Raw genomic sequence first — 24,218 nt, 5'->3', positions numbered from 1 at the left:
CCTCCCAGCATCGGAGTCTTTCCCAGTGAGTCAACTCTTCGCATGAGGTGGCCAAAGTACTGGAGTTTCAGCTTTAGCATCATTCCTTCCAAAGAAATCCCAGGGCTGATCTCCTTCAGAATGGACTGGTTGGATCTCCTTGCAGTCCAAGGGACTCTCAAGAGTCTTCTCCAACACCACAGTTCAAAAGCATCAGTTCTTCGGCGCTCAGCCTTCTTCACAGTCCAACTCTCACATCCATACATGACCACAGGAAAAACCATAGCCTTGACTAGCCGGACCTTTGTTGGCAAAGTAATGTCTCTGCTTTTGAATATTCTATCTAGGTTGGTCATAACTTTCCTTCCAAGGAGTAAGCGTCTTTTAATTTCATGGCTGCAGTCACCATCTGCAGTGATTTTGGAGCCCAGAAAAATAAAGTCTGACACTGTTTCCCCATCTGTTTCCCATGAAGTGATGGGACCGGATGCCATGATCTTCATTTTCTGAATGTTGAGCTTTAAGCCAACTTTTTCATCAAGAGGCTTTTTAGTTCCGTTTCACTTTTCTGCCATAAGGGTGGTGTCATCTGCATATCTGAGGTTATTGATATTTCTCCCAGCAATCTTGATTCCAGCTTGTGTTTCTTCCAGTCCAGCGTTTCTCATAGTGTACTCTGCATATAAGTTAAATAAACAAGGTGACAATATACAGCCTTGACGTACTCCTTTTCCTATTTGGAACCAGTCTGTTGTTCCATGATCAGCCGTTATTAAAGTAAGGAATATGTAATAGCAACTTATTATTAGGACAGTGTAATTTATTGGGTAATACTCATTATTGCTAAAAGAGTCATGCCTAATTTTCATATTACTGGACATAGTTGTACTTGAAGGATGGCATTTCTAAGACCTGTTAGAGAAAGGATAGCATTCATGCTGTTCAGCAGTTCCTTTTCTAAAACATTAGGAAGAATAGATGTACTGATAAGGATATGTAGCAGCAAAATGGGAATAAATGACATTTTTGCTGATAAATCTGTTCTCTCTGAAGTGTTTAGAAGAATCAGGTGGCGTTGGTTGAAAATTTCGTTAGAGTTTGGAGTTAACCAGAAAATCAAGAAAAATGTTTTATCATTTGTCATGTCACACCTGGGGAACCTAATTTGTGCGGCTGCAATTCTTTCTTCAGCAGTGCTCAGCATTGTAGTAGGACATGGGAGGGGGTGACCTATCAGAGTGGTTGTGTGGCTGTATTTTGTAATACGAGATGTTTCATTCAGGAATTCATCACTTGACCCCAGTTTCAGCCCCTGGTACATTGGGAATTCATGCCTTTGATCTTTTGTTTTTACGTATAAGGTTTTTGTGGAGGGGTGGGGTTTGCCGAGCTGCACGGCTTGCAGGATCTTAGTTCAAACCCAAGGCCCCAGCAGAGAGAGCACTGCATCATAGCCACTGGGTCTCCAGGGGATTTCCTGGTTTGGGGATGTTTTTTTAAAGGAGGGTAGGTTTGGATAGATTTGGAGATCAGATAGATGTTCTTTCAACTAAGTGAATTTGGCTTGGTATGTTCAAAGGACATGATAAACCTATTTTGTTGGCAACTGAAAATTGCAGTTGACAAATGTGTCTACTTTCTTCAAAAAAAATCTTGTATAATATGTATATATCCTCTTAAATATTGGAAGTATTAATATATATATAGGTGACCCTTGAAAAACACAGGTTTTAACTGCATGGGTCCATTTGTAGACAGATTTTTTTTTTATACTAAATATGTACTACAGTACTACATAACCCAAGATTGGCTGAAACTGCAGATGAGGAACTGTATATGTGGAAGATGGGCTATATATGTGGATTATTTGACTGCTTGAAGGGTTGGCACCCCTACCCTTGGTTGGTTCAAGGTATAGTTGTAATTATAAGAGACAGCTTGGGTCGTTATATTATAAAAAGATTATCCATTTTATGAAAAGTTTAGTGGAGTTTATTTTGAGAAGCAGACAGACATGAATTGGACACTTTATATTAGGCAGCATTCTAAAATAGTAGTTCTTAAGTTTGGCTGCTTTTTAGAATTGATTAGGAGGCTTTTTAAAAAAAAAATCCAAACCCTAAATTGAGAACTACTGTCAAGGGTAAGGCCCATAGCAAAGGACTCTTAACTTGCTGAAATTGGATTAGGTTTAATTGTATGCTTTAAACCTATTAATACTAAGGCTCTTTTGTTTACAGTACATGCTACAGAGGACCCAAGATCAAGATGAAAATGTGGCTTTAGAAGCCTGCGAATTTTGGCTCACTTTGGCTGAGCAGCCAATATGCAAAGATGTACTCATAAGGCATCTTCCCAAGTAAGTATTTCTTAGCAGTGCTGTCTTGTTAACAGTGATGCCTCATTTTCGTATTTTTAGATTGCATACTTATGCCATCAGGTAGTGAAGTTCTGAAGAAGTTGAGCTTAATTTTACTGATGTATAAGTAAAGATGTTTATTTAAGAAGCAATTCCTTTTGTTTTCTAAACTACATGAGGGTGGTTTATGCTGTGAATTATAATTTACTTTGGATAATCCATGGCAGTTTTTTATAATCTTGTAATTTTGACTGTGGACTCTTTTCCCCCCTCCAAAGATCTTCTTACTAGTTGTGCTAAGAGTTTTTTGTTAACATATTGTAAGTCTATTTTTAACCCAATGAATGCTGTTAAGTCAGTTTTTTTAATACATTTTTCCAGTATTGAGATAAATTGAATTGATGTAAAACTATTATTTTTAGGTATATAGCAGTGGTTTATGAAATATATATGAAATCAATTAAAGTCAGTTACTTTTAAAAGTAGTGCTCACATTCTTTTGAAATTAAAATACAGGCTCATAAACTTAATTTTCTACATGAAAATTTAAACTCCATTGGATTTCCACCCCCTTAAGTAATCAGTTGTTCTTTTTGGTGTGTTGTCTTTTAATGTGTTTTTCTCTGTGTTAATACTGTATGCATGTGTGCATGTTCAGTCAACTCAGTGGACTGTAGCCAACCAGTCTCCCCTGTCCTTGGGATTTCCCAGGCAAGAATTCTGGAGTGGGTTGCCATTGCCTCCTCCAGGGGGTCTTCCCAACCCAGGGATTGAGTCCACATCTCCTGCATTGGCAGGTGGATCCTTTATCACTGAGCCTGAGCCACCTGAGATGCCCAGTACTGTGTACCAGATGTCATATATCAGTGTTTTGGAAAGAAAATAAGTTTGATAGTATGAATAAGGCATCTGTCTATAGTTCGTGCTTAAAATTTTGATTTACTGTTTTGTGGTCGGCTCTTGTCAGTTACTATAAGTTGTGCCCTTTCCTCCATGTCATTAGTCTAAACTTTGAAGTGCTGTCCCGTCACGGTGTTCTCCAGTTTATAATACACTAGCAGTGTCTCATCTTGTCACAACTTTTGCCATCCATTAATTACAGTTTTTCTAATCTTAGCCATCTAATACGCAAAAAAATAACCATTTGTTTTAATATGTTGTATTAGTGGAGTCACATTTTTTTCAGAAGTTCGTATACTCAGATGTTCTCATTTTCATGTAGTCAGTTCTTACCAAGAAAACAATTCCACCTATATTTTATTCTAGTCAATCTAGAATTTATTATCTAGAGTAAAGTATAAGGTATGATAAATGGATTGCCTCCACTCACCCCCCACCCCACCAGGAAATTTATTCTTCTTTCTAATTTGTGATGCCACTTTTATGATATGCTTGTTTCTTACTATTGGATCATATAGTTCTACGTCTTATAAAAAACAGACATTAATTCTTATAAAGCTGAAGAGATTTTATTAATGCAAACCTAATCTCTAACATTAGGAGATAAGAGCAGTTATAGATTGGTGGTCTCTTTCATTGCCCTAATAAAATCCAAATTTTTTTAAGCAACCAGTAACTTGGTAGCAGGCTAAAAGATCAGCAATTTTAGCTGATTTTTTGATGAGATGAGATCAAAATGAGATCTCTTATTTCACATAGAAAACATTAATGTAACAAAGAATAGGATTTATCTGTTTCTGGGCTATGTTGTGTGGTTTTTGTTGTTGTTTTTAGCCAGTAGTATGTTCTTTTGGTTATTGAGCATTTGTTATCTGGTAGAACAGGTCTTTTTTTCACCAGAATTATTTTGTTTTTTTTCCCCACCTTTATTCTTACACATAATACATTAATATCTCCTGGGGCTTATTGACGGATTGATCCATAGAAAACAATTAACCCAGTGCCTGGTATATACTTAGTGTGAAGTGAAGTCGCTCAGTTGTGTCCGAATCTTTTTGACCCCATGGACTGTAGCCCACCAGGCTCCTCCATCCATGAGATTCTCCAGGCAAGAGTACTGGAGTGGGTTGCCATTTCCTTCTCCTGGTATATACTTAAGTACTCAGTAAACATTCATTATTGGTATTAACATCATTGCCTTTCCATGATGTTGCACTAAAATTCTCTCTTGTTTTCTAAAACATGAGGCTACAGGAGAAAGCTAAAACAATTCTTTACTCAGTCACTCAGCTGTGTCTAACTCTTTTGCAACTCCGTGGACTGTAGCCCGCCAGGCTCCTCTGTCCATGGGATTCTCCAGGCAAGAATACTGGAGTGGGTTGCCATGCCCTCCTCCAGGGGATCTTCCCATCCCAGGGATCAAACTGCATCTCTTGCATTGGCAGGTGGATTCTTTACCACTGAGCCACCCAGGAAGCCTGAACCTTAGCTTACTCATCTAGGTTATAAAGAAGTTGCTTTATTAATAAGCCCACAGCATATGAGTATGAATTTCTTTTGCCTATTCATTCTTTTCCCATGCCACCCAGAACAATTAAAGATAGAATTTGGGAGCAGCAGGCTGAGGGCATTGTTAGGTGTTTCCAGAGCGTTCCCCTACCTTCTGTCCTCACTAGACTCATCTTAGTGTGCATGGCTGAACAGTGAGAAAACAAAGTATAAGAAACCTGTCAAAGATGAAAACCATCATAGCTGCAAGCGGAACTAAAGTTAGTATTCTGACCTTTACCTAACATGTTTTGATACATATTTTTTTTAGCTAGTCGTAAATATTTCAGTATATCTGAAATTCCATGTTTATAGACATCGTGATTCTCTTAAGAAATTAAAAATAAAATTTCTAAACTTTTACCAGACTATGATAACCTTGTCCATAGAACTCTTTCTTCCTTCTTGCATTATTTCTTTTGAATAAAATCCTTCAAATTTTCTGTTTTTATATTTTAAACACTATCATCTCTTTTATTAAGGAGAAGGCGATGGCAACAGACTCCAGTACTCTTGCCTGGAGAGTCCCATGGATGGGGGAGCCTGGTGGGCTGTAGTCCATGGGGTCGTGAAGAGTCGGACATGACTGAGCTACTTCCCTTTCCCCTTTCCCTTTCTCTTTTATTAAAAAGAATAGAAATACTGAATGTAGGCTCATTGTAAAAATATCAGCCATTTAGAAATAAAGTAGAAGATGGATATTGTCCCTTGTTAGCCTACTCACTCACCTCTGAAGATACCAGTTTATTGTGTAGCTTTCCTAGTTAGTCTGTGTATATAAGTAATTATATAGGTAATCTTGTTTTTTAAATAATTTTTTATTGGAGGTTAGTTGATTTATAATGTTCTATTAGCTTCAGATGTGCAGCAAAGTGAATCAGTTACACATGCACATATATCTACTCATTTTTAGGTTCTTTTCCCATATAGGCCATTACAGAATTTTAAGTAGAGTTTGCTGTGCTCTGCTTAGTCACCTGTTTTATATATTGTTGTCATACTCAGTCATGTTCAACTCTTTTGTGACCCCATGGACTGTAGCCCACCAGCCTCCTCTGTCCATGGGATTTCCCAGGCAAGAATACTAGAGTAGGTTGCCATTTCCTTCTCCAGGGGATCTTTCTGACCTAGGGATCAAACCTACAAGAGATACATCTCTTGTATCTCCTGAATTAGCAGGTGGATTCTTTACCACTGTGCCACATGGGAAACCCATTTTGTATAAACTGTATTTAATCAATCCCAATCTCCCAATTTATCTGCCCAACAGCCCCCCACCCCGCCCCCTGTTGTTGACCATAAGTTTGTTTTCTGCATCAGTGACTTTATTTCTGTTTTGTAAGTTCATTTGTACCTTTTTTTGTTCTTTCCACATATAAGCAATATATTTGTCTTTGTCTCTCTCTGACTTGACTTCACTCAGTATGACAATCTCTAGGACTGTCCATGTTGCTGCAAATGGCATTATTTTTGTTGTTTTTATGGTGAGCTTCTTTTCATGTGCTTCTTTTTGCCATCTATGTGTCTTTGGAGAAATGTCTGTTTGGATCTTCCACTTTTTGATTGGGTTGTGGGTTTTTTTTTTTCCTGAGCTGCATGAGCTATTTGTGTGTTTTAGAGATTAAGTCCTTGTTGTGTGCTTTGTTTGCAAATATTTCCTCCCATTCTGAGGGTTGTCTTTTCATTTTATTTATGGTTTCCTTTGCTGTACAGAAGCATTTTAAAGTTTAATTAGGTCCCATTTGTTTGTTTTTGTTATTTTCATTATTCTAAGAGGTAGATCAAAAAAGATCATGCTACAATTTATGTCAGAGTGTTCTACCTATGCTTTCCTCTATGAGTTTTATAGTGTCTGGTCTTAAATTTAGGTCTTTAATCCATTTTAAGTTTATTTTTGTGTATGGTGTTAGGGAGTGTTTAATTTCATTCTTTTACGTGTATAGCTGTCCACTTTTCCTGGCACCACTTATTGAAGACACTTTTCTCCATTGTATATTCTTGTCATCTTTGTCATGGATTAGGTGACCATAGGGAGAAGGCAATGTCACCCCACTCTAGTACTCTTGCCTGGAAAATCCCATAGACGGGGGAGCCTGGTGGGCTGCCGTCTATGGAGTCGCACAGAGTCGGACACGACTGAAGCGACTTAGCAGCAGCAGCAGCAGGTGACCATAGATACATTGGTTTATCTCTGGACTTACTGTCCTGTCTGACTGAAATATATTTGATTATGTGCCAGTACCATACTGTTTTGATTACTGTAGTATTGTAGTATAGTCTGAAGTCAGGGAGCCTGATTCCTCCAACTTTGTTTTCTTTCTCAAGATTGCTCTGGCTATTCAGGGTCTTTTGTGTTTTCATACAAATTGTGAGATTATTTGTTCTAGTTCTGTGGAAAATATTATTGGTAATTTGATAGGGATTGCAATGAATCTGTAGATAGCTTTAGGTGGTATAGTCATTTTGACAATAGTGATTCTTCTAATCAAAGAACATGGGATAACTCTCCGTCTGTGTCATTTTTTTCTTTCTTTCATCAGTATCTTATAGTTTTCTGAATACTGGTCTTTTGCATCCTTGAGTAGGTTTATTCTTAGGTATTATTCTTTTTGATGTAATGGTAAATGTGATTATTTCCTTAATTTCTCTTTCTGATCTTTTGTTGTTAGTATATAGGAATGCATCCTTTATTTCTTTTTCTTACCTGATTGCTGTGGATAGGAATCTCATTGTTTTTAATACAAATGGATATGAGCTTTTTATGTATTTTGCACGGGTGGTTTTTTGTTTTTCCAGTTTCACTGTCATTTGTTTCTTTGTTTATGACTGTGTGCATCCAAAAATAAGATCCTTACAGGATCTTAGTTCCCCAACCAGGGATTAAAACCCAGCCCCTACAGTGAAAATGCAGAGTTCTAACCACTGGACTGCTGGGAAATTCCCAGTTGTAACTTATTTTTAACCAGGCCCTTAGTGATGAACATTTAAATTGTTTCCATTGTTCTTAGTCTTGCATCATGGAACATGAGTCTTTACGAATTGGGAATGTTCCTTCGTGTATTTGGGATAAGTTCTTAGGGGAGAAATTGCAAAAAAAAAAGAAATTATTGTTTTTATTTTTAAGCACTCTTGGCAAGCTATCTTGTCCGGTCTAAAATTCCATCCAGTAGATTCTATGCATGAGTATGTAAAAGGCCTAAGATATACATTGGGAGTACTCATCATTGGAGAAGGACAGACATAGAATATGCTATAAGGCAGTATTAACAGTAGTGGTGGTATTATTAGTATTCATGAGATTGTTGAGACCTTGAGATCTTTAGATCTTTGATTCATGAATTTCTGTCTTTATAGGTTGATCCCTGTGTTAGTGAATGGCATGAAGTATTCAGATATAGATATTATCCTACTTAAGGTAAGGAAACTATTCCTTGATGAATAAGGATGTTTATTTTCACTGACTTACAGATGTTTGAATTTGACTAATAGGACATTTATTTAGAGTAGGCTCTATTTAAATAGGCTTTCTGTTATATAATATGCTATGGAGTTCAAAGATAGAAGCAAACAGTGAATTTGACTGGCAGTAGATTCTAGCTGAATTGAAACTAACTAGATGGTGACACTAGTAGAGTTAGAGTTAGCGTGAATTTCCTGTTAATTCTGACTGTTTGGGGTTCATTTTAAAATAATCTTAAATATGTTCTAAATTCGATTCAGATACTCTAGATTATACCAGATGTTGGGAAACTGTCTTATGTGGTTCAAAATCCCTGATAATCTAACATGGGTTATGTGATAGCCTATTCTCCCCTTCACAAAGAGCTATTTTCAACGCAGGGGCAAGCAGAAGATGTATACAGCTGACCCTTAACAATGGGATATTAGGGGCACTGACCTCCAGTGCAATCAAAAATCCCTGATTAACTTCACAGTTGGCCCTTCGTGTCCATGGTTCCATATCTGCAAATGCAACCAACCACAGATTATGTAGTTGTCTAATACTTCATTTAGAGAGAAATCTGCATCCTGTTTGAACTGGACATGCAGTTCACACCCATACTGTTCAAGCATCAACTGTATTTCAGAATCATGTGGCATGCTATCTGTGAATATTCTCATTCTTTTACCCATATACGTACTATTAGCTTATATGAATATAACCAGAATTTTCCTTTTAAAAAATACACAGGGTGATGTTGAAGAAGATGAAACAATTCCTGATAGTGAGCAAGATATAAGGCCACGGTTTCATCGATCAAGGACAGTGGCTCAGCAGCATGATGAAGATGGAATTGAAGAGGAGGAGGACGACGACGATGAAATTGATGATGATGACACGATTTCTGACTGGAATCTAAGTAAGTCATAGAGAAGCACAGTCGCCTGCTTGGATAACAGTTTAATTGGGAAGTAACACATCCTACAGTGCCCTCATACATAGTTCACTTAACCATACAAAAGAATACAATTTAGTGGTTTTCAGTGTATTCACAGAGTTGTGCAACCATCATCTCAGTAAATTTTGAAACATTTTTGTCACCCTAAGAGAAACTACATACTTAGTAGTCACTCCCATTTTCTGAACTCTAATGGACATTTTCTATAAGTGGAATTGTACAAAAAGTGGTCTTTGTGACTGATTCATCTGTTAATTAGCAGATGGACGTTTTGTTTCCCCTCTTTGGCTACTGTCCGTAGTGATGTTATGACCAGTTACATAAGGTTTAATATGTGGTCCTGAGTTTTCAGCTCTCTTGGGTATATACCCAGGAATAGGATTATTGGATCACATGGAAACTTTTATGTTCAATATTTTGAGGTACTGCCAGACTGTTTTTCACACTTACTTTGCCATTTGCTTTCCCCCAGCAGGGTCTTAGGGCTACAGGTTCTCCACGTTTGCCAATACTTTCTGGGTGTCTTCTTCTGGATGTGAAGTAATGGTCTTATTGTGGATTTGTTTTGTTTTGTTTCTTCCCAGTGGGTCTGTTCTTCATTTGCTTGTCATCATATTCCTTAAAAAGACTTTAATCTCACAGTGTCACTTCTCAAAGGGGGTGTATGTTTTGTTGGATACAAAATATATAGGAAATGTGTTTTGTTGGATGCAAAATGTATGTTTGATAACAAAGTACATACGAAATAGGAACACTGGCCGTGGCTTTTCCTGTTTTCCTAACTTATTTTTTTGTATGTCATAATTTGCATGAAGATTGGTTGATTATCATGCATATTTCTAAGATAATGTAAATCCCTTTTTCCTCCAGACTTCAAAATATGCTTTTTAAAATTTCTGTTTTCAATATTAGCGACAAATCCACATCATCTGTTCACCCTGTGTTGTGGGCCACACACTAATTAGATAACTCTGGGGAGAACCTCGACACCTGTGTTTCGGTTTTGCTTGGGTGCTGGTTTTTAAATCTTTACTTCTGTAGTTCACAGCACATTGGATGTTTTGGGCCACTAATTCTTTGTTGTGGGCTTGTCCTGCCCATTACAGGATTTTGAGCAGCATCCCTGATCTCTCACCAGTAGAAGGCAGTAGCGCAGGAGATCAGAGGGAGAACACACCTAAGACTGCGACAAGCAGCAGTGTCCTGAGATACTGCCAGATGGTCCCTGGGACACAAAGTCACCACCAGTTAAGAACCACTCTGTGATTCAGAAGACTGAGATTTCTAATAACTGATGGCACGGTTAAGGACGTGAATGATCATCCTGAACTGTGTCATTCATTTGGAATAATGCTGATTACTCCCATTTAGTTCCCTCTAAGTAACAGTTCCTTACAGTGACCAATGTGCCCAGCCCTAGGCCAAGGGCTTTGTATGCATATCACGTTTAATCTTTTCAACAGCCTTAGGAAGGTAAAGATACTGCAAAAAGAGAAACTTGCCCGAGGTTAGCATAGCTAGTTCTAGTGGCACAAGTAGTTCTGGAACCCATATGTTACAGAACAAGAAAACCCAAGGTCTTCATTACTATCACAAATTACTTCCCTTTGTATACCAACTGTAAGGGGGAGGATGAATTAAGATTTAATGTAGAGAACTGCAAAAGTAACAGTGTATGTTGCATTGGGGAGGGAGAGGGGACACTTCTTTTCACTCGTGTATGTTTTTCCATAAACACCTACAGGCTTACCTTAGTCTGTTACACTTTGCTTTCTTACACTTCATCAGTTCAGTCGCTCAGTGGTGTCCAACTCTTTGAGACCCCATGGACTGCAGCACGCCAGGCCTCCCTGTCCATCACCAGCTCCTGGAGTTTACTCAAACTCAAGTCCATCGAGTCGGTGATGCCATCCAACCATCTCATCCCCTGTCATCCCCTTCTCCCACCTTTAATCTTTCCCAGCGTCAGGGTCTTTTCAAATGAGTCAGTTCTTGGCATCAGGTGGCCAAAGTATTAGAGTGACAGCTTCAGCATCAGTCCTTCCAATGAATATTCAGGCCTGATCTCCTTTAGGATGGACTGGGTGGATCTTCTTGCAGTCCAAGGGACTCTCAAGAGTCTTCTCCAACACCACAGTTCAAAAGCATCAATTCTTCAGTGCTCAGCTTTCCTTATAGTCCGAATCTCACATCCATACATGACTACTGGAAAAACCATAGCTTTGACTAGATGGACTTTGTTGGCTAAGTAATGTCTTTGCTTTTTAATATGCTATCTTGATTGGTCATAACTTTTCTTCCTATGAGCAAGCATCTTTTAATTTCATGGCTACAGTCACCATCTGCAGTGATTTTGGAGCCCCAAAAAATAAAGTTTGTCACTGTTTCCACTGTTTCCCCAACTATTTGCCATGAATTGATGGAACCAGATACCATGATCTTAGTTTTCTGAATGTTGAGTTTTAAGCCAACTTTTTCACTCTCCTCTTTCACTTTTGTCAAGAGGCTCTTTAGTTCTTCACTTTCTGCCATTAGGGTGGTGTCATCTGCATATCTAAGGTTATTGATACTTCGAACCCAGCAATCTTGATTCCAGCTTGTGCTTCGTCCAGTCCAGCATTTTGCATGATGTGCTCTGCGTATAAGTTAAATAAGCAGGGTGACAATATACAGCCTTCATGTTCTCCTTTCCCGATTTGGAACCAGTCTGCTACAGTTTTTCTTATACTTCATAGATAATGCATTTTTTTATAAAGTGAAGTTTGTAGCAACCCTGCATTGATCAAGTCTGTTGGTGCCATTTTTCCAGTAGCGTTTGCTTGCCTTTGTATCTCTGTCACATTTGGGTAATTCTTGGAATAAGAATTCAAACTGTTTTGTTATTATATCTGTTATGACAGTGTGTCATCTGTGATCTTTGATGTTAACTGTTATAATTGTTTTGGGGCTCCATGAACCGTGCTCATAAGACGGAGGTCTGTATGTATGTTGTATGTGTTCAGACTGCTCTATCCATAAGCGATTCCCCATCTCTCCCCTTCTCCTTGGGCCTCCCTGTTCTCTGAGACACAACACTGTTGAAATTAGACCAGTTAATAACCTTTCATGTCCTCTTGAATGTTCAAGTGAAAGGAAGAGTTGCATATCTCTTACTTTAAATAAAAAGTTAGAAATGATTACACTTAGCAAGGAAGCAATGTTAAAACTGCAGATGATGGTTAGCATTTTTTTTAGGTATAAAGTGTGTATCAGTTAAGGTTTTTTCCGACATAAATAACACTATAACTTGAGCATAACTTTATATGTACTTGGAAACGAAAAGTTTGATTTGACTCACTTCATTGCAGTGGTCTAGAATTGAACCTGCAGTATTTGAGGTATGCCTGAATCTTCTTTTTTGGAGGAGAAGCTGATATTCCAGAAGTGAAATCAGATTGTGTGTACTTTGCTGATTCTTCTCTGCACATCATACAACTCATTCTGTATTAGTACTTAAAGATTTCATTTTGTTTCATGGCAGTGTAATATTTATATGAATGAAACTACCATACAGTTTAACTAAGATCCTTATTGATGAGTAAAGTGTTATTTCTGGCCAGTGTAACAGCTTTATTTAAAAAAAAAAAAAAAATTGGTAGTCATTTGCAAAATAAAAATTTTTATGATTAGTTTACTGATTCTTGGTCATAAAGTGTTTTGGTCAATAGAGTTTTTTTTTTCTTGTGATTACCTCCTATTTAATTGAATTCTTAAAAACTTTGTATAGGTAAAAATGTGTTACTTACAACAAATTTTATCTACGTATAGATAGATTTATAGTTATATAACTGAATGATAGAAGTTAATGTAATGTTTTTGAATTAAATATTTCCTTAGGAAAATGTTCTGCAGCCGCCCTAGATGTTCTTGCTAATGTATATCGTGATGAACTTTTGCCACATATTTTGCCCCTTTTGAAAGAATTACTTTTTCATCATGAATGGGTTGTTAAAGAATCAGGCATCTTGGTTTTAGGAGCAATTGCTGAAGGTAAGTCTGAGTCAAACTGAAACTGTCAAGTCCTCAGTAGGTGCTAATGTGACATGACTACTTTAATTAAGCAGAAACGAGACACATACTTTGTTTACTGACTTGTGTTCCTAGTAAGATAAGACTGTTGAGGTAGATAAGACTGTGATCCATATTAACCTTAAAAAGGATATTTGAGTCTAAGAGCCATCTTAGAATGAGTTTTCACTTTTGAGCTAGTTAATTACTACTAAACAACCATAGAGTGACTTAGAACCCCAGCCAGATATTTTGCAAGTGCTTTTGTTGTAATGAAGAGAACAGAATGAGAGGGTTCTGATCTCGGAAACATCCCTGTTGCTAGAAAAATAACTTCCATATGTAGGTGTAAGGAACGTAAGTCAAGTGTCACTGGCCCTAGAAAGAATTATTATTCTTTCCTAGCTGTAAATATCTATCTATAAGAAATTGATGCATTTTGCATAATTTCTGTAGCAGAAGTAAAATGAGCTTTCCTACCCCTACTGGGAAGATAGGGAAGCCTGGTGTGCTGCAGTCCATGGGGTCACAGAGTCAGACACGAGGGAGTGACTGAACGACAAACCCTACTAGAAGATACTTAAGAGCAGTTAGCTCTCATTTCAGTTATTTAAAAGTTTTGAAACAGATTATTAAATATACTTATTAGAATAGAAATAATTGAATATTTTTCATTGATGCATCTATCAGTTTAATATTCACCTGAAATAATTTTAACCAAATTTGAGCACTTCCTGAAATATTTGGGGTTTTTTTCCCTAGGTTGCATGCAAGGCATGATTCCATACCTACCTGAGCTCATTCCTCACCTTATTCAGTGCCTCTCTGATAAAAAGGCTCTTGTGCGTTCCATAACGTGCTGGACTCTTAGCCGCTATGCACACTGGGTAGTCAGCCAGCCCCCAGACACGTACCTGAAGCCATTAATGACAGAACTGCTAAAACGTATCCTGGATAGCAACAAGAGAGTACAAGAAGCTGCCTGCAGGTAAGACAAGTTCATAACAAGTTGTTCATGGTGAGAGAAGGGAGTGTGAAGATTTCAGGGCGAAACTTAATTTTCAAGCCTGTGATGAAATGTTGATATTAAACTATTAATGGGATTTTTTTTTTGTTATCCATATCTTCCAGCTGATGGTTTTGCAAATCCAAGTGAGACTCTTAACTAGAGATTTGTATTTGCTATTTTCTTCAATTTTTTTTTTTTTTTCTCACTGGCTATAACATTAGTGTTATCTTTCACCCTCATTCCCACAGATATTTGGAGTGGTTGTGGCAAGAGTCCTATTCTTGGAGAAATACAAAAGTTTGAGCAGGACTGACTTTTTTAGTCTACAGTCAGCTCCATAACTCCTCAGGAAGTCCTGTGGTGACGACCCATCTGCCACAGTGGTTCAACTCCAGTAACCACTCTTGTCAGTTGCATTTGGGGTTGTCTGTTCATCAGATCAGCGGTTTCATTACTATGAATATTTCAGTTTTCTGGAATAAATCTTCATGTTCTAAAAATGCTTGCCGTTTATGTTTATAGTTCTTAATTTTTCAAGTAGAATTGCTTCTACTGTTCACTTTGTTAATAAGGAAGAAATAGCTGCTAAAAGAGAGGAAAGTAAGTTTAAGTGTAGTTAGACTCTACCAGATTTGAAAGAGTTCTAATTCATAATGATATGAAAGAAAGTTAAACAAGGGAGCTTTGGTGATTAATAGCACCAAAATTTTTTTCAAGGGAAGGGAGGGTACACATTATATTTGGTTTCTGGTAGATGTTTCATTCAGCAAGGTTTTTTTTTTTTTTTTTTTTTTTTTTTTTTTTACTAATTGTTAGACATATATAAAATTTTGTGCGTACAGTCTCTGCCATCTTAAAATTTATAGGCTAGTAAGGTATATAATTTGTGGAAAGTGCCATGAAAGAAATATAGTTCAGTGTTAATGAACAAGACTTTAATTAACAAATGGCTTAAGCCTGTCATTTTAAGAAATTCCTGCCTGGCTAGGACAGAATACTATAACCTTAATTTCACAAATGAAGGGCCAGATACACCTTAAAGTCAAGAAAAATTTAGGTATAAGGTGAAGTAATTGCCCGAGACCCTAGAGCTTGTTCCTTTCTTGTGTATTTGTCCTAACAGATAAGCTACAAGTAAACAAATTTCTAATAACAAATGCATTGTGCATTCTTATGTATAGTGTAGGGCTTAGAGAAAAAATTTTAAACTTTACTGAGGAAAAATTGACAAACATAATTGCAATACTTAAAGTATACAACAATGATGATTTAATACAGATAACCGTGGTAGAACATTTACCAGGATTAACACAGGTAACTCTTTTTTGTGAGAATGCTGAAAATCTACTCAGCAACTTCTAAGGACTCAATACTGTATTAACTGTCATCACCATGCTGTGTATTAGATACTTTGGAATTTGTTCTTATAGTTGAAAATTTGTGGCTGCCAGCACCTCATTCCCTCTCCCTCTAAGAGAAGCATTTGAGAGACCATGATACTGCTGTGTTCTCAGACATCTCAAACACACTGTTAAAGCTGCTTCTATCTTTTTGTGGTGCTTGGTATGCAAGTGAAGGGTGAAGAGTTTTTTGGGTTTTTTTTTGTTTGTTTTTTATTGAACGATAATTGCTTTACAAAGTTTTGTTTTCTGTCAAACCTCAACATGAATCAGCCATAGGTATACACATCCCCTCCCTTTTGAACCTCCCTCCCATCTCCTGCCCCATCCCACCTGTCTAGGTTGATGCAGAGCCCCTATTTGAATTTCCTGAACCATACAGCAAATTCCCATTGGCTATCTATGTTACATATGGTAATGTAAGTTTTAATAGTTTTAATTCTGGTGTCATTAGTCTGGAACATCAGTAAAATGTAGACTCCCTGAGAAAGGGGACATTGTTTTGTTCGTTGCTATATTCACAGCCCTCAGACAGTAAATAAGTAGTAAACACCAAATAAATTGTTGAATGAACCAGCAGTTTTCGACTTTACCATTGTTTAAGCAGATACCCATAAGTGTCAATCTCTTTGAAATAAGTGGTAAGGAATGGGAAGGAAATGATAAAAATAAGTATCTGGTGTGGTGACGTAGGGAGATGTGCGTGTAAATAAGTGTTCTTTAAACTCTATACTTAATTTCTTGTCTCCGTTGTGAACTGTTTCTTTTCTACAACAGTAATCTCTCCCTTTTTAAATTATAGTGCCTTTGCTACCCTTGAAGAGGAGGCTTGTACAGAACTTGTTCCTTACCTTGCTTATATACTTGATACCTTGGTCTTTGCATTTAGTAAATACCAGCATAAGAACTTGCTCATTCTTTATGATGCCATAGGAACTTTAGCAGACTCAGTGGGACATCACTTAAACAAACCTGTAAGTATCTATGATGAACCATTATGAGAAGAATCAAATATAAAGCATAGTTATACTCAATATATATTTGAAAAATGTTTAGGGAGGTGTGAACACTTAGTGTTTTCTTCTTTAAGACTATAGGGCTGAAAAAGATTGCAAGTGTACTTTTAAATAATATTTTAAAAAAAGAAATACGTGCAGGGTGTGAAAATTAGAACAGTTTATCACATGAATATACCAACACCTTTTTGAGTGACAAAAGGAAAGGGGATAAAGGTTTTATACTCTGGATTTCAGAGTTAAGAATAGAAGAGATGGATGAATCTGTTTGTAAATGGGGTTTAATATTTGAATTTTAATATAGCTTGAAATCCCCTGCTGAAGAATAGACTTCATGTTTATGATTACACTGTTAAACATCTTAAGAAATAGTCTGTGTTTATAGGTTATGCTTAACACTTGGTGCAAGACACTTGTTTGTGGGTTTGCTTTGATGGTTGTTTTGATTTTGTTTGGTAGGGGGTTTCCTAATGTCTTAGGTTAGACTACTTGTAATGCTCCTGTTTACATGATGACTGTTTATTGATTTGATTGCAGGGATTCTTCTGTCTTAGAACATTTAAATGATTATGAATCTTTTTCTACAAATGTCTTTAATAAATTTATCTTGTCATTTATAACCTGCGGAACAGCAAGTCATATTACATGTCTCAGGTCATGGGACTAAAAAAATTCAAAGAATAAGTCTTAAAATTCTTTCTGTAAAAATTTTATACAATTACTCTAAATGGATTTTAGTTTTCATAGACTCGGTATGGACTTGTTTACATATGATAGTGGAGCTTTCTGTGTTTTTCATCATTGTAATTTAGGAATATATCCAGATGCTAATGCCTCCACTGATCCAGAAATGGAACATGTTAAAGGATGAAGATAAAGATCTCTTCCCTTTACTTGAGGTATGCTACTGACCGTGTGTATGTTTGTTAGTCACGCAGCTGCATCAGACTCTGCAACCCCATGGACTGTAGCCTGGCAGGCTCCTCTGTCCATGAAATTCCTCAGGCAAGGATATTAGAGTGGGTAGCCATTCCCTTCAGAGGTATACTAAGCTGGCAACATTTAATTAACCTGTTTTTCATCAAAAAAACACATGTTCAGACCTATGATGATTATATGTAATAAGTGTTAATTTACATTCTGAACCATTTCTGTTAAAATGCTGAATAAACACGCAACTCCATATAACTTGACCTGTATGCTCAGTCTCTTCCATCGTGTCCAACTCTGCCCCGCATGTAGGGTAGCCCACCAGGCACCTCTTACCTCTGCATGGGATTTTCCTGGCAAGAATGCTGGAGTGGGTTGCCATGTCCTCCTCCAGGGGATCTTCCCGATCCAGCCATTGAACCTTGTCTCTGCATTGCAGGGGGATTCTTCACTGCTGAGCCACCAGGGACAAACTATTGAATTTGTGTTTTCTAACCTGTTGTACTTGATAGTAAATTATCCTTGGAGATCTTTCCATATGAGTGTGTGTGTGTGTGTGTGTGTGTGTGTATATATGTCTGTTTCTACTTAACTGTATTTCTTTATGTAGATATACAGCCGTGTCATAATTGATATAGCTTAAATTCTTTAGTCTATTGTTTATGCATATATATACTCATATACATGTGAAGTAGCATTGACACCTTTTCTATATAGTTTGAAGTTTTGTTTTTCATGTATTTAAATACTTTTTTTAAACACCTCCCCCTGCCCCACCAAGCTTATATGCTATTCAAATAACTGAACACACACTCAAATGTGCCAACTTAAATCTGGATGAATTGATTTTGATAGAGCCAGATCAGTCATTCTAGTCTCCCCTGTTATTTCAGGGGTCACCACTTCTGCCTTGAATGGTCCCTACCCAACAAAGTAAAAACTTCTGTGACAAAGAGCAATGGCTAATTCTGGGCCCAACAGAATAAGAATAATAATTATAGCTAAATATATTTACTTCCAGGCAAGGCTCAGAATGTGCCCACATTCTGAGATCTACCCACATTATTGACCAAGATGGGAAGATAAATAAATCTCTCATATTTGAGGAGAAGAAATAGGAATACGTAATACTGAAATTTGTTCCTGAAAGATAGTGTTCATTATAGAAACCTTAAGTTTTTTTTCTGAGGAAACCTCCCTTGACCAGCTAGTAAACTTAGCAGCAACAACCGCATCCAAAAGAGAGGTGTGAAAAGATAAACTGCTATACTACAGAAGAGTAGAAATGACCAAGATTTTTATTGAGCACTCTTTCAAGCATTTATCATAATCTTAGTTATACCTGGAGGTGTTACATGCATCTGCTTTATCCTTCTAGTGCCTGTCTTCAGTCGCCACGGCCCTGCAGTCTGGCTTTCTTCCGTACTGTGAACCTGTGTACCAGCGCTGCGTGAACCTAGTGCAGAAAACTCTTGCACAAGCCATGGTATTTAAACAAGTTTTTATATCTCTCCCTTATTGGCATCAGAAACATTTTTCTAAGGATAGGCATAATGCATAAAAACTTTTTCAGTAATTGGTTTAAAGTAAGTTTTCAAAAAATTGTGTGTAATTTCAGCTGAACAATGCTCAACCGGATCAATATGAGGCTCCAGATAAAGATTTTATGATAGTGGCCCTTGATTTACTCAGTGGCCTGGCTGAAGGACTTGGAGGCAACATTGAACAGCTGGTAGCACGAAGTAACATTCTAACACTAATGTATCAGTGCATGCAGGTGAGATTTACTAAATTAAAACGAACAGAAACTTTTTTTTTTTTTAATTTTTAAACTTTACATAATTGCACTAGTTTTGCCAAATATCTAAATGAATCCGCCACAGGCATACATGTGTTCCCCATCCTGAACCCTCCTCCCTCCCCACACCATCCCTCTGGGTCGTCCCAGTGCACCAGCCCCAAGCATCCAGTATCGCGCATCGAACCTGGACTGGCAACTCGTTTCTTACATGATATTCTACATGTTTCAATGTCACTCGCCCAAATCTTCCCACCCTCTCCCTCTCCCACAGAGTCCATAAGACTGTTCTATACATCAGTGTCTCTTTTGCTATCTCGTACACCAGGTTATTCTCTGTGTCACATTGGGATTAATTTCTGCTTCTTTCTTTCAGGATAAAATGCCAGAGGTTCGACAGAGTTCCTTCGCCCTGCTAGGTGACCTGACAAAAGCTTGCTTTCAGCATGTTAAACCTTGTATAGGTATGAATATTTTCTATTGCTGTGATGTGGTTTTTAACATTATTTTTCATCAGCTGGTGGTTTTTATTATTAAACTGAAGTCATGTACTGGTTAAATCTACTCTGATTGAAGCAGGTGGTTTGGAAACCCCTATTCTCTTGTTTCCTTGAATTCACCATCATTTCAGCGGCTCGTTAGGTGTTCATGTTGCTGAAGAAAAGTTGGAAAAGTATTGCTTTAGAGTAAGGGACATACCCACCTGTGAACCTTGGTCCTATATGGTAGTTCATAGATACTTCTTAAATGGCCTCTTTCTTTTTGGTAGAGGTACCCAGAAATAATAATATAATCAGGTTTTCTCATGATAAATCAGCATAAACTGTAGGAAATTTCTGTTTTCTTAAAAGTAAATGAATTTTTTTTTTCCTGTTTTAGTGGCGTAGTGTTTGCTTAGCCTTTTGTGAAGATAATAAGCAGTTGCTTGAATAACGTAACCTGAATTGCTGTCAGACCCATAAATTAAATCAAATTTTGGTTAATTTTCTTCATTTGTATACCCCATCATTTAATCTTGTTTAAAATATTCATGTTAAAATTTTTTTTCATTTGATGATATAGTGTGCTTTGGGAGGCCCCCCTCCAGTTGTTTTTTTTTTTTTTAAGATGTAATTGGCATATATCAAGACTTGTGTGTGGATTGAGAACTTTTAAGATCTACTGTCTTAGCAACTTTCAAATAAACAATACAGTATTGTTAACTGTGAACTTCCCAGGTGGCTCAGTGGTAAAGAATTTACTTGCCAATGCAGAGGATGTAGGTAGGTAACACAGGTTCTATCCCTGGGTTGGGAAGATTCCCTGGAGAAGGAAATGGCAACCCACTCCAGTATTCTTTCCAGGAAAATCTCATAGACAGAAGAGCCTGGTGGCCATACGGTCCATGGGGTCACGAAGAGCTAGACATGACTGAGTGACTGAACACACACACACACACACGTAACTGTAGTCATACTATGATATACTACATCCCCCAGAACCGAACTTATTTTAGAACCAAAAGGTTGTATCTTTTGACCTTCACTCAATTGCCAGTTGTATTTTTCAGTAATGTGTTTCTGAACTTGAATAATAACATTAATTATGATGTATTAAAGTAAGGCATCAAGTTTAAGCCTACCTACTCTAAATGAAATTGTGGTGAATTATTGCTTTATGGAAAACCTTGTTCTGCAAATACTTTCCACCTGATTGAAGTTTTTGAGTTTAAATTTGTACGAAAAGATTTCTTTTTTTTTTTTTTTTTAAGACTTTATAGGTCAAGTACCTTCTTTAAGAGATACACAGTGTCTGGTTGTTCTCTGTTTTTAATGTTACAAACTGTGGATTATTTTCTAGGTTAGTTTTCTCAAGAGTAATTTGGAAATATCTGGAGACACTATTACACAGGGAAGGTGTTACTGGTGTCTGGTGGGTGGGGGTGAAGGATGTTTCTAAATATCCTGTAATGTGAGACAGCCCCCTACAATAGAATAATCTGACCCAGATTATCAGTATTGCCGAGACTGAGAAATTGTGAAATCAACTGGTTTATTAGGGATTAAAAAATGATATTCTAATTCTTCATACAGTAGAGAGAATACATATGTAGAGATATTTCCCATATCAATAAATTATTGCCCATAGGTGGCTCAGATGGTAAAGAATCTTCCTGTAATGCAGGAGACCCAGATTCAGTCCTCGTGTGGGGAAGATCCTCTGGAGAAGGGAGTGGCAACCTACTACAGCATTCTTGCCTGAAGAATCCTATGAACAGAGGAGTCTTGCAGGCTATAGTCCATAGGGTCGCAAAGATTTGAACATGACTGAGTGACTGACTTTGACAAATCATATAGAAGAGGCAGGATTATTGCTTGTTTCTTTATCTTTATTTACCAGTTTTGAAAGGAACAAATTGATTTCCAGCATCTTGCACAAGTCCTGTATTATATTTCAAAAGTTTAGTTTTTGTTCATGTTAGTTATTGGAGTGTCAGTATGAACTGACACTCCATTTTTCCTTTTAAATGGAAGATGATATTCAGAGACCACAATCTGACATTAGAGTAAACATTACTATAAAAACCAAAATCATTAATTTAAAAAATTCTTTGTGTGTGAAAAACCAGCTTTGAAGAAGTTCCTATTGTATCATATTTTCACTTTTAAAGTGAGATATTTAAAATAAAATTTTCTGTCTGATGCCAAGAGAAATTACTCTGACCAACTCTTTTTAATGATACTTAAAATGAAACCAAACTGGGGCTGCTGCTGCTAAGTCGCTTCAGTCGTGTCCAACTCTCTGCGACCCCATAGGCCGCTGCCCACCAGGCTCCGCCGTCCCTGGGATTCTCCAGGCAAGAACACTGGAGTGGGTTGCCATTTCCTTCTCCAATGCATGAAAGTGAAAAGTGAAAGTGAAGTCACTCAGTCGTGTCCGACTCCTCGCGACCCCATGGACTACAGCTCACCGGGCCCCTCCATCCATGGGATTTTCCAGGCAAGAGTACTGGAGTGGGTTGCCATTGCCTTCTCCCACAGCCAGACTGCCTGGGGTCAAATCCTAGCTTTGCTGCTTATTATAGGTGGTGCAGTTGGTAAAGAATCTGCCTGTAATGCAAAAAGTACTGGAGTGGGGTGCCATTGCCTTCTCCGAAACTGGGGCTACTTCACATGAAAGTTCAGTGGCCAGATATTTCCTCCTTCGTTTTCTTAAGATAATTATTGCCAACACTTTGTTTTTTTAAAGGTTATATTTTGCCTAGGTTTCAGTTTCCATCTGGTAGATGTCCTTTAAAGCACAAAACAAAAGCTTTTTTTTTTTTTCCTAGCTGATTTCATGCCAATATTGGGAACCAACCTCAATCCAGAATTCATTTCAGTCTGCAATAATGCCACATGGGCAATTGGAGAGATCTCCATTCAAATGGGTAAGATTCCCACCCTGCCCACCCCACCCCCGCCTCCCATTTACAAACATGAAAATTTTTAGATAACTTAATATTTTTGTAATTGCCTTTTTCTAATGAGCTTTACCTATGTAAATATATAACATCACAGTAAAGGGGGCAACTATTTTCCATTGATATTTTAACAATGAAACGTTTCTTTTTTTGTTTTCTCTCTCGGGGATGATCTAGGTATAGAGATGCAGCCTTACATTCCTATGGTGTTGCACCAGCTTGTAGAAATCATTAACAGACCCAACACACCAAAGACGTTGTTAGAGAATACAGGTACCATACGACTGAACTGTTAACGGTGGAGAGAAAACGATCTGCCTTGTCATTTTAAGTTGAGATGCGTAGAGAAACCAAAGCAAAGCTAGCTTTAGAAACCCAGCTTATTAATTAACGGGTGTTTGGGATTCTCAGTCATGAAATGAACTGTTTGAGCTTCATTCCATAGCCAGTTTCCAGAAACTTTCCAAAAAACACTTTTTTCCTCTGCTACAGTGTTTTAATACTCCCTAAAATGGACCCCAGCTCAGATAACTATATGAATTTTTCATTAATTCAGAGTAACTGCTAGCTGGGGAGAATTTTTTTTTAATATGTAAAAATGTAGCCCAAAATAGACTGTATTGTGGTAGTTAGTCTTAATAATGGCATATGTATTTTGTATTTTGTTGTATACTTTTCTTCAAATTGGGAACTTGAGCAGTATCTTGTGGGATTTTTATTCAGAAGGCTTGTTTCTCTTTTGCATTTATAGAGAGCATGTTTATATTAAAGAGTACCTTCCATACTATAGAACACATTGCAGGGTGATTTCTTCTTGCTCTGCCTTTTTGCTAATGATTTTTTAAAGTGTGAATTTTGTTTTCAATCAGGCATGTCTTTTTCTTTATATACTAAGACAGTTCCAGCAGTATAGTCATAGTCAATGAATACCTTACCAAAATACTGGACAAAGATTTAAATAAGTTTTTCTAAATAAATTTATCTTCAAAGGTATTTTAATTTTATGGTTTTTAATTGTAGAAAGTTTATTATATCCTAATGTGATTATTGGTATGGAAGGAAGTCTTTTAATTATGAAACAGTTATATGACTGTTTGGCTGTATGGGTACTGTTTGTATCTTAAAGTGAATTAGATTTTCCTGCTAAAAAGCTCAAAAACTTATGTGTAGGATGGTTATGAAATCTTGTCAGGTGTTTATCTCTTTAGAATGCAGTACCTATACATGACATTCAGATTTGAAACACTTGCCATTATAAAATTACTGTTGAACATTAAAAAACTTCTTATTTATTTTTAAATGTGAATGCATAACTGCAAATAAATGTTGAGTGTAATGTATATTAAAGTTTCTTGTGGGATATCAGCTGGTGAATTTGCTATATAGTTCC

The 24,218-nt window shown here is 37.2% G+C and overlaps 1 protein-coding gene across 5 annotated transcripts in view; it reads left to right on the top strand.

Annotated features, from left to right (window-relative positions):
* TNPO1 (transportin 1) overlaps positions 1-24,218 on the top strand; it is a 93,905-nt gene that overhangs the window by 56,973 nt on the left and 12,714 nt on the right. For 4 of the 5 annotated variants that reach the window (XM_027520340.1, XM_027520338.1, XM_027520339.1 and 1 more), the window contains exons 9-20: positions 2,220-2,338; positions 8,141-8,201; positions 8,979-9,147; positions 13,063-13,215; positions 13,996-14,221; positions 16,445-16,616; positions 17,471-17,557; positions 18,967-19,074; positions 19,207-19,365; positions 19,763-19,850; positions 22,697-22,795; positions 23,006-23,101. In XM_027520340.1, the coding sequence (XP_027376141.1) occupies positions 2,220-2,338; positions 8,141-8,201; positions 8,979-9,147; positions 13,063-13,215; positions 13,996-14,221; positions 16,445-16,616; positions 17,471-17,557; positions 18,967-19,074; positions 19,207-19,365; positions 19,763-19,850; positions 22,697-22,795; positions 23,006-23,101 (1,537 nt within the window). The remainder of the gene's footprint in view (positions 1-2,219; positions 2,339-8,140; positions 8,202-8,978; positions 9,148-13,062; positions 13,216-13,995; positions 14,222-16,444; positions 16,617-17,470; positions 17,558-18,966; positions 19,075-19,206; positions 19,366-19,762; positions 19,851-22,696; positions 22,796-23,005; positions 23,102-24,218) is intronic. The other variant, XM_027520341.1, reaches the window with a different exon arrangement.

Source organism: Bos indicus x Bos taurus, chromosome 20 (genome assembly GCF_003369695.1).
Source record: "Bos indicus x Bos taurus breed Angus x Brahman F1 hybrid chromosome 20, Bos_hybrid_MaternalHap_v2.0, whole genome shotgun sequence".
NCBI lineage: Eukaryota > Metazoa > Chordata > Mammalia > Artiodactyla > Bovidae > Bos > Bos indicus x Bos taurus.
The sequence above is the reverse complement of the archived record's forward strand: the minus strand, read 5'-3'. Positions and strand labels throughout refer to the sequence as shown.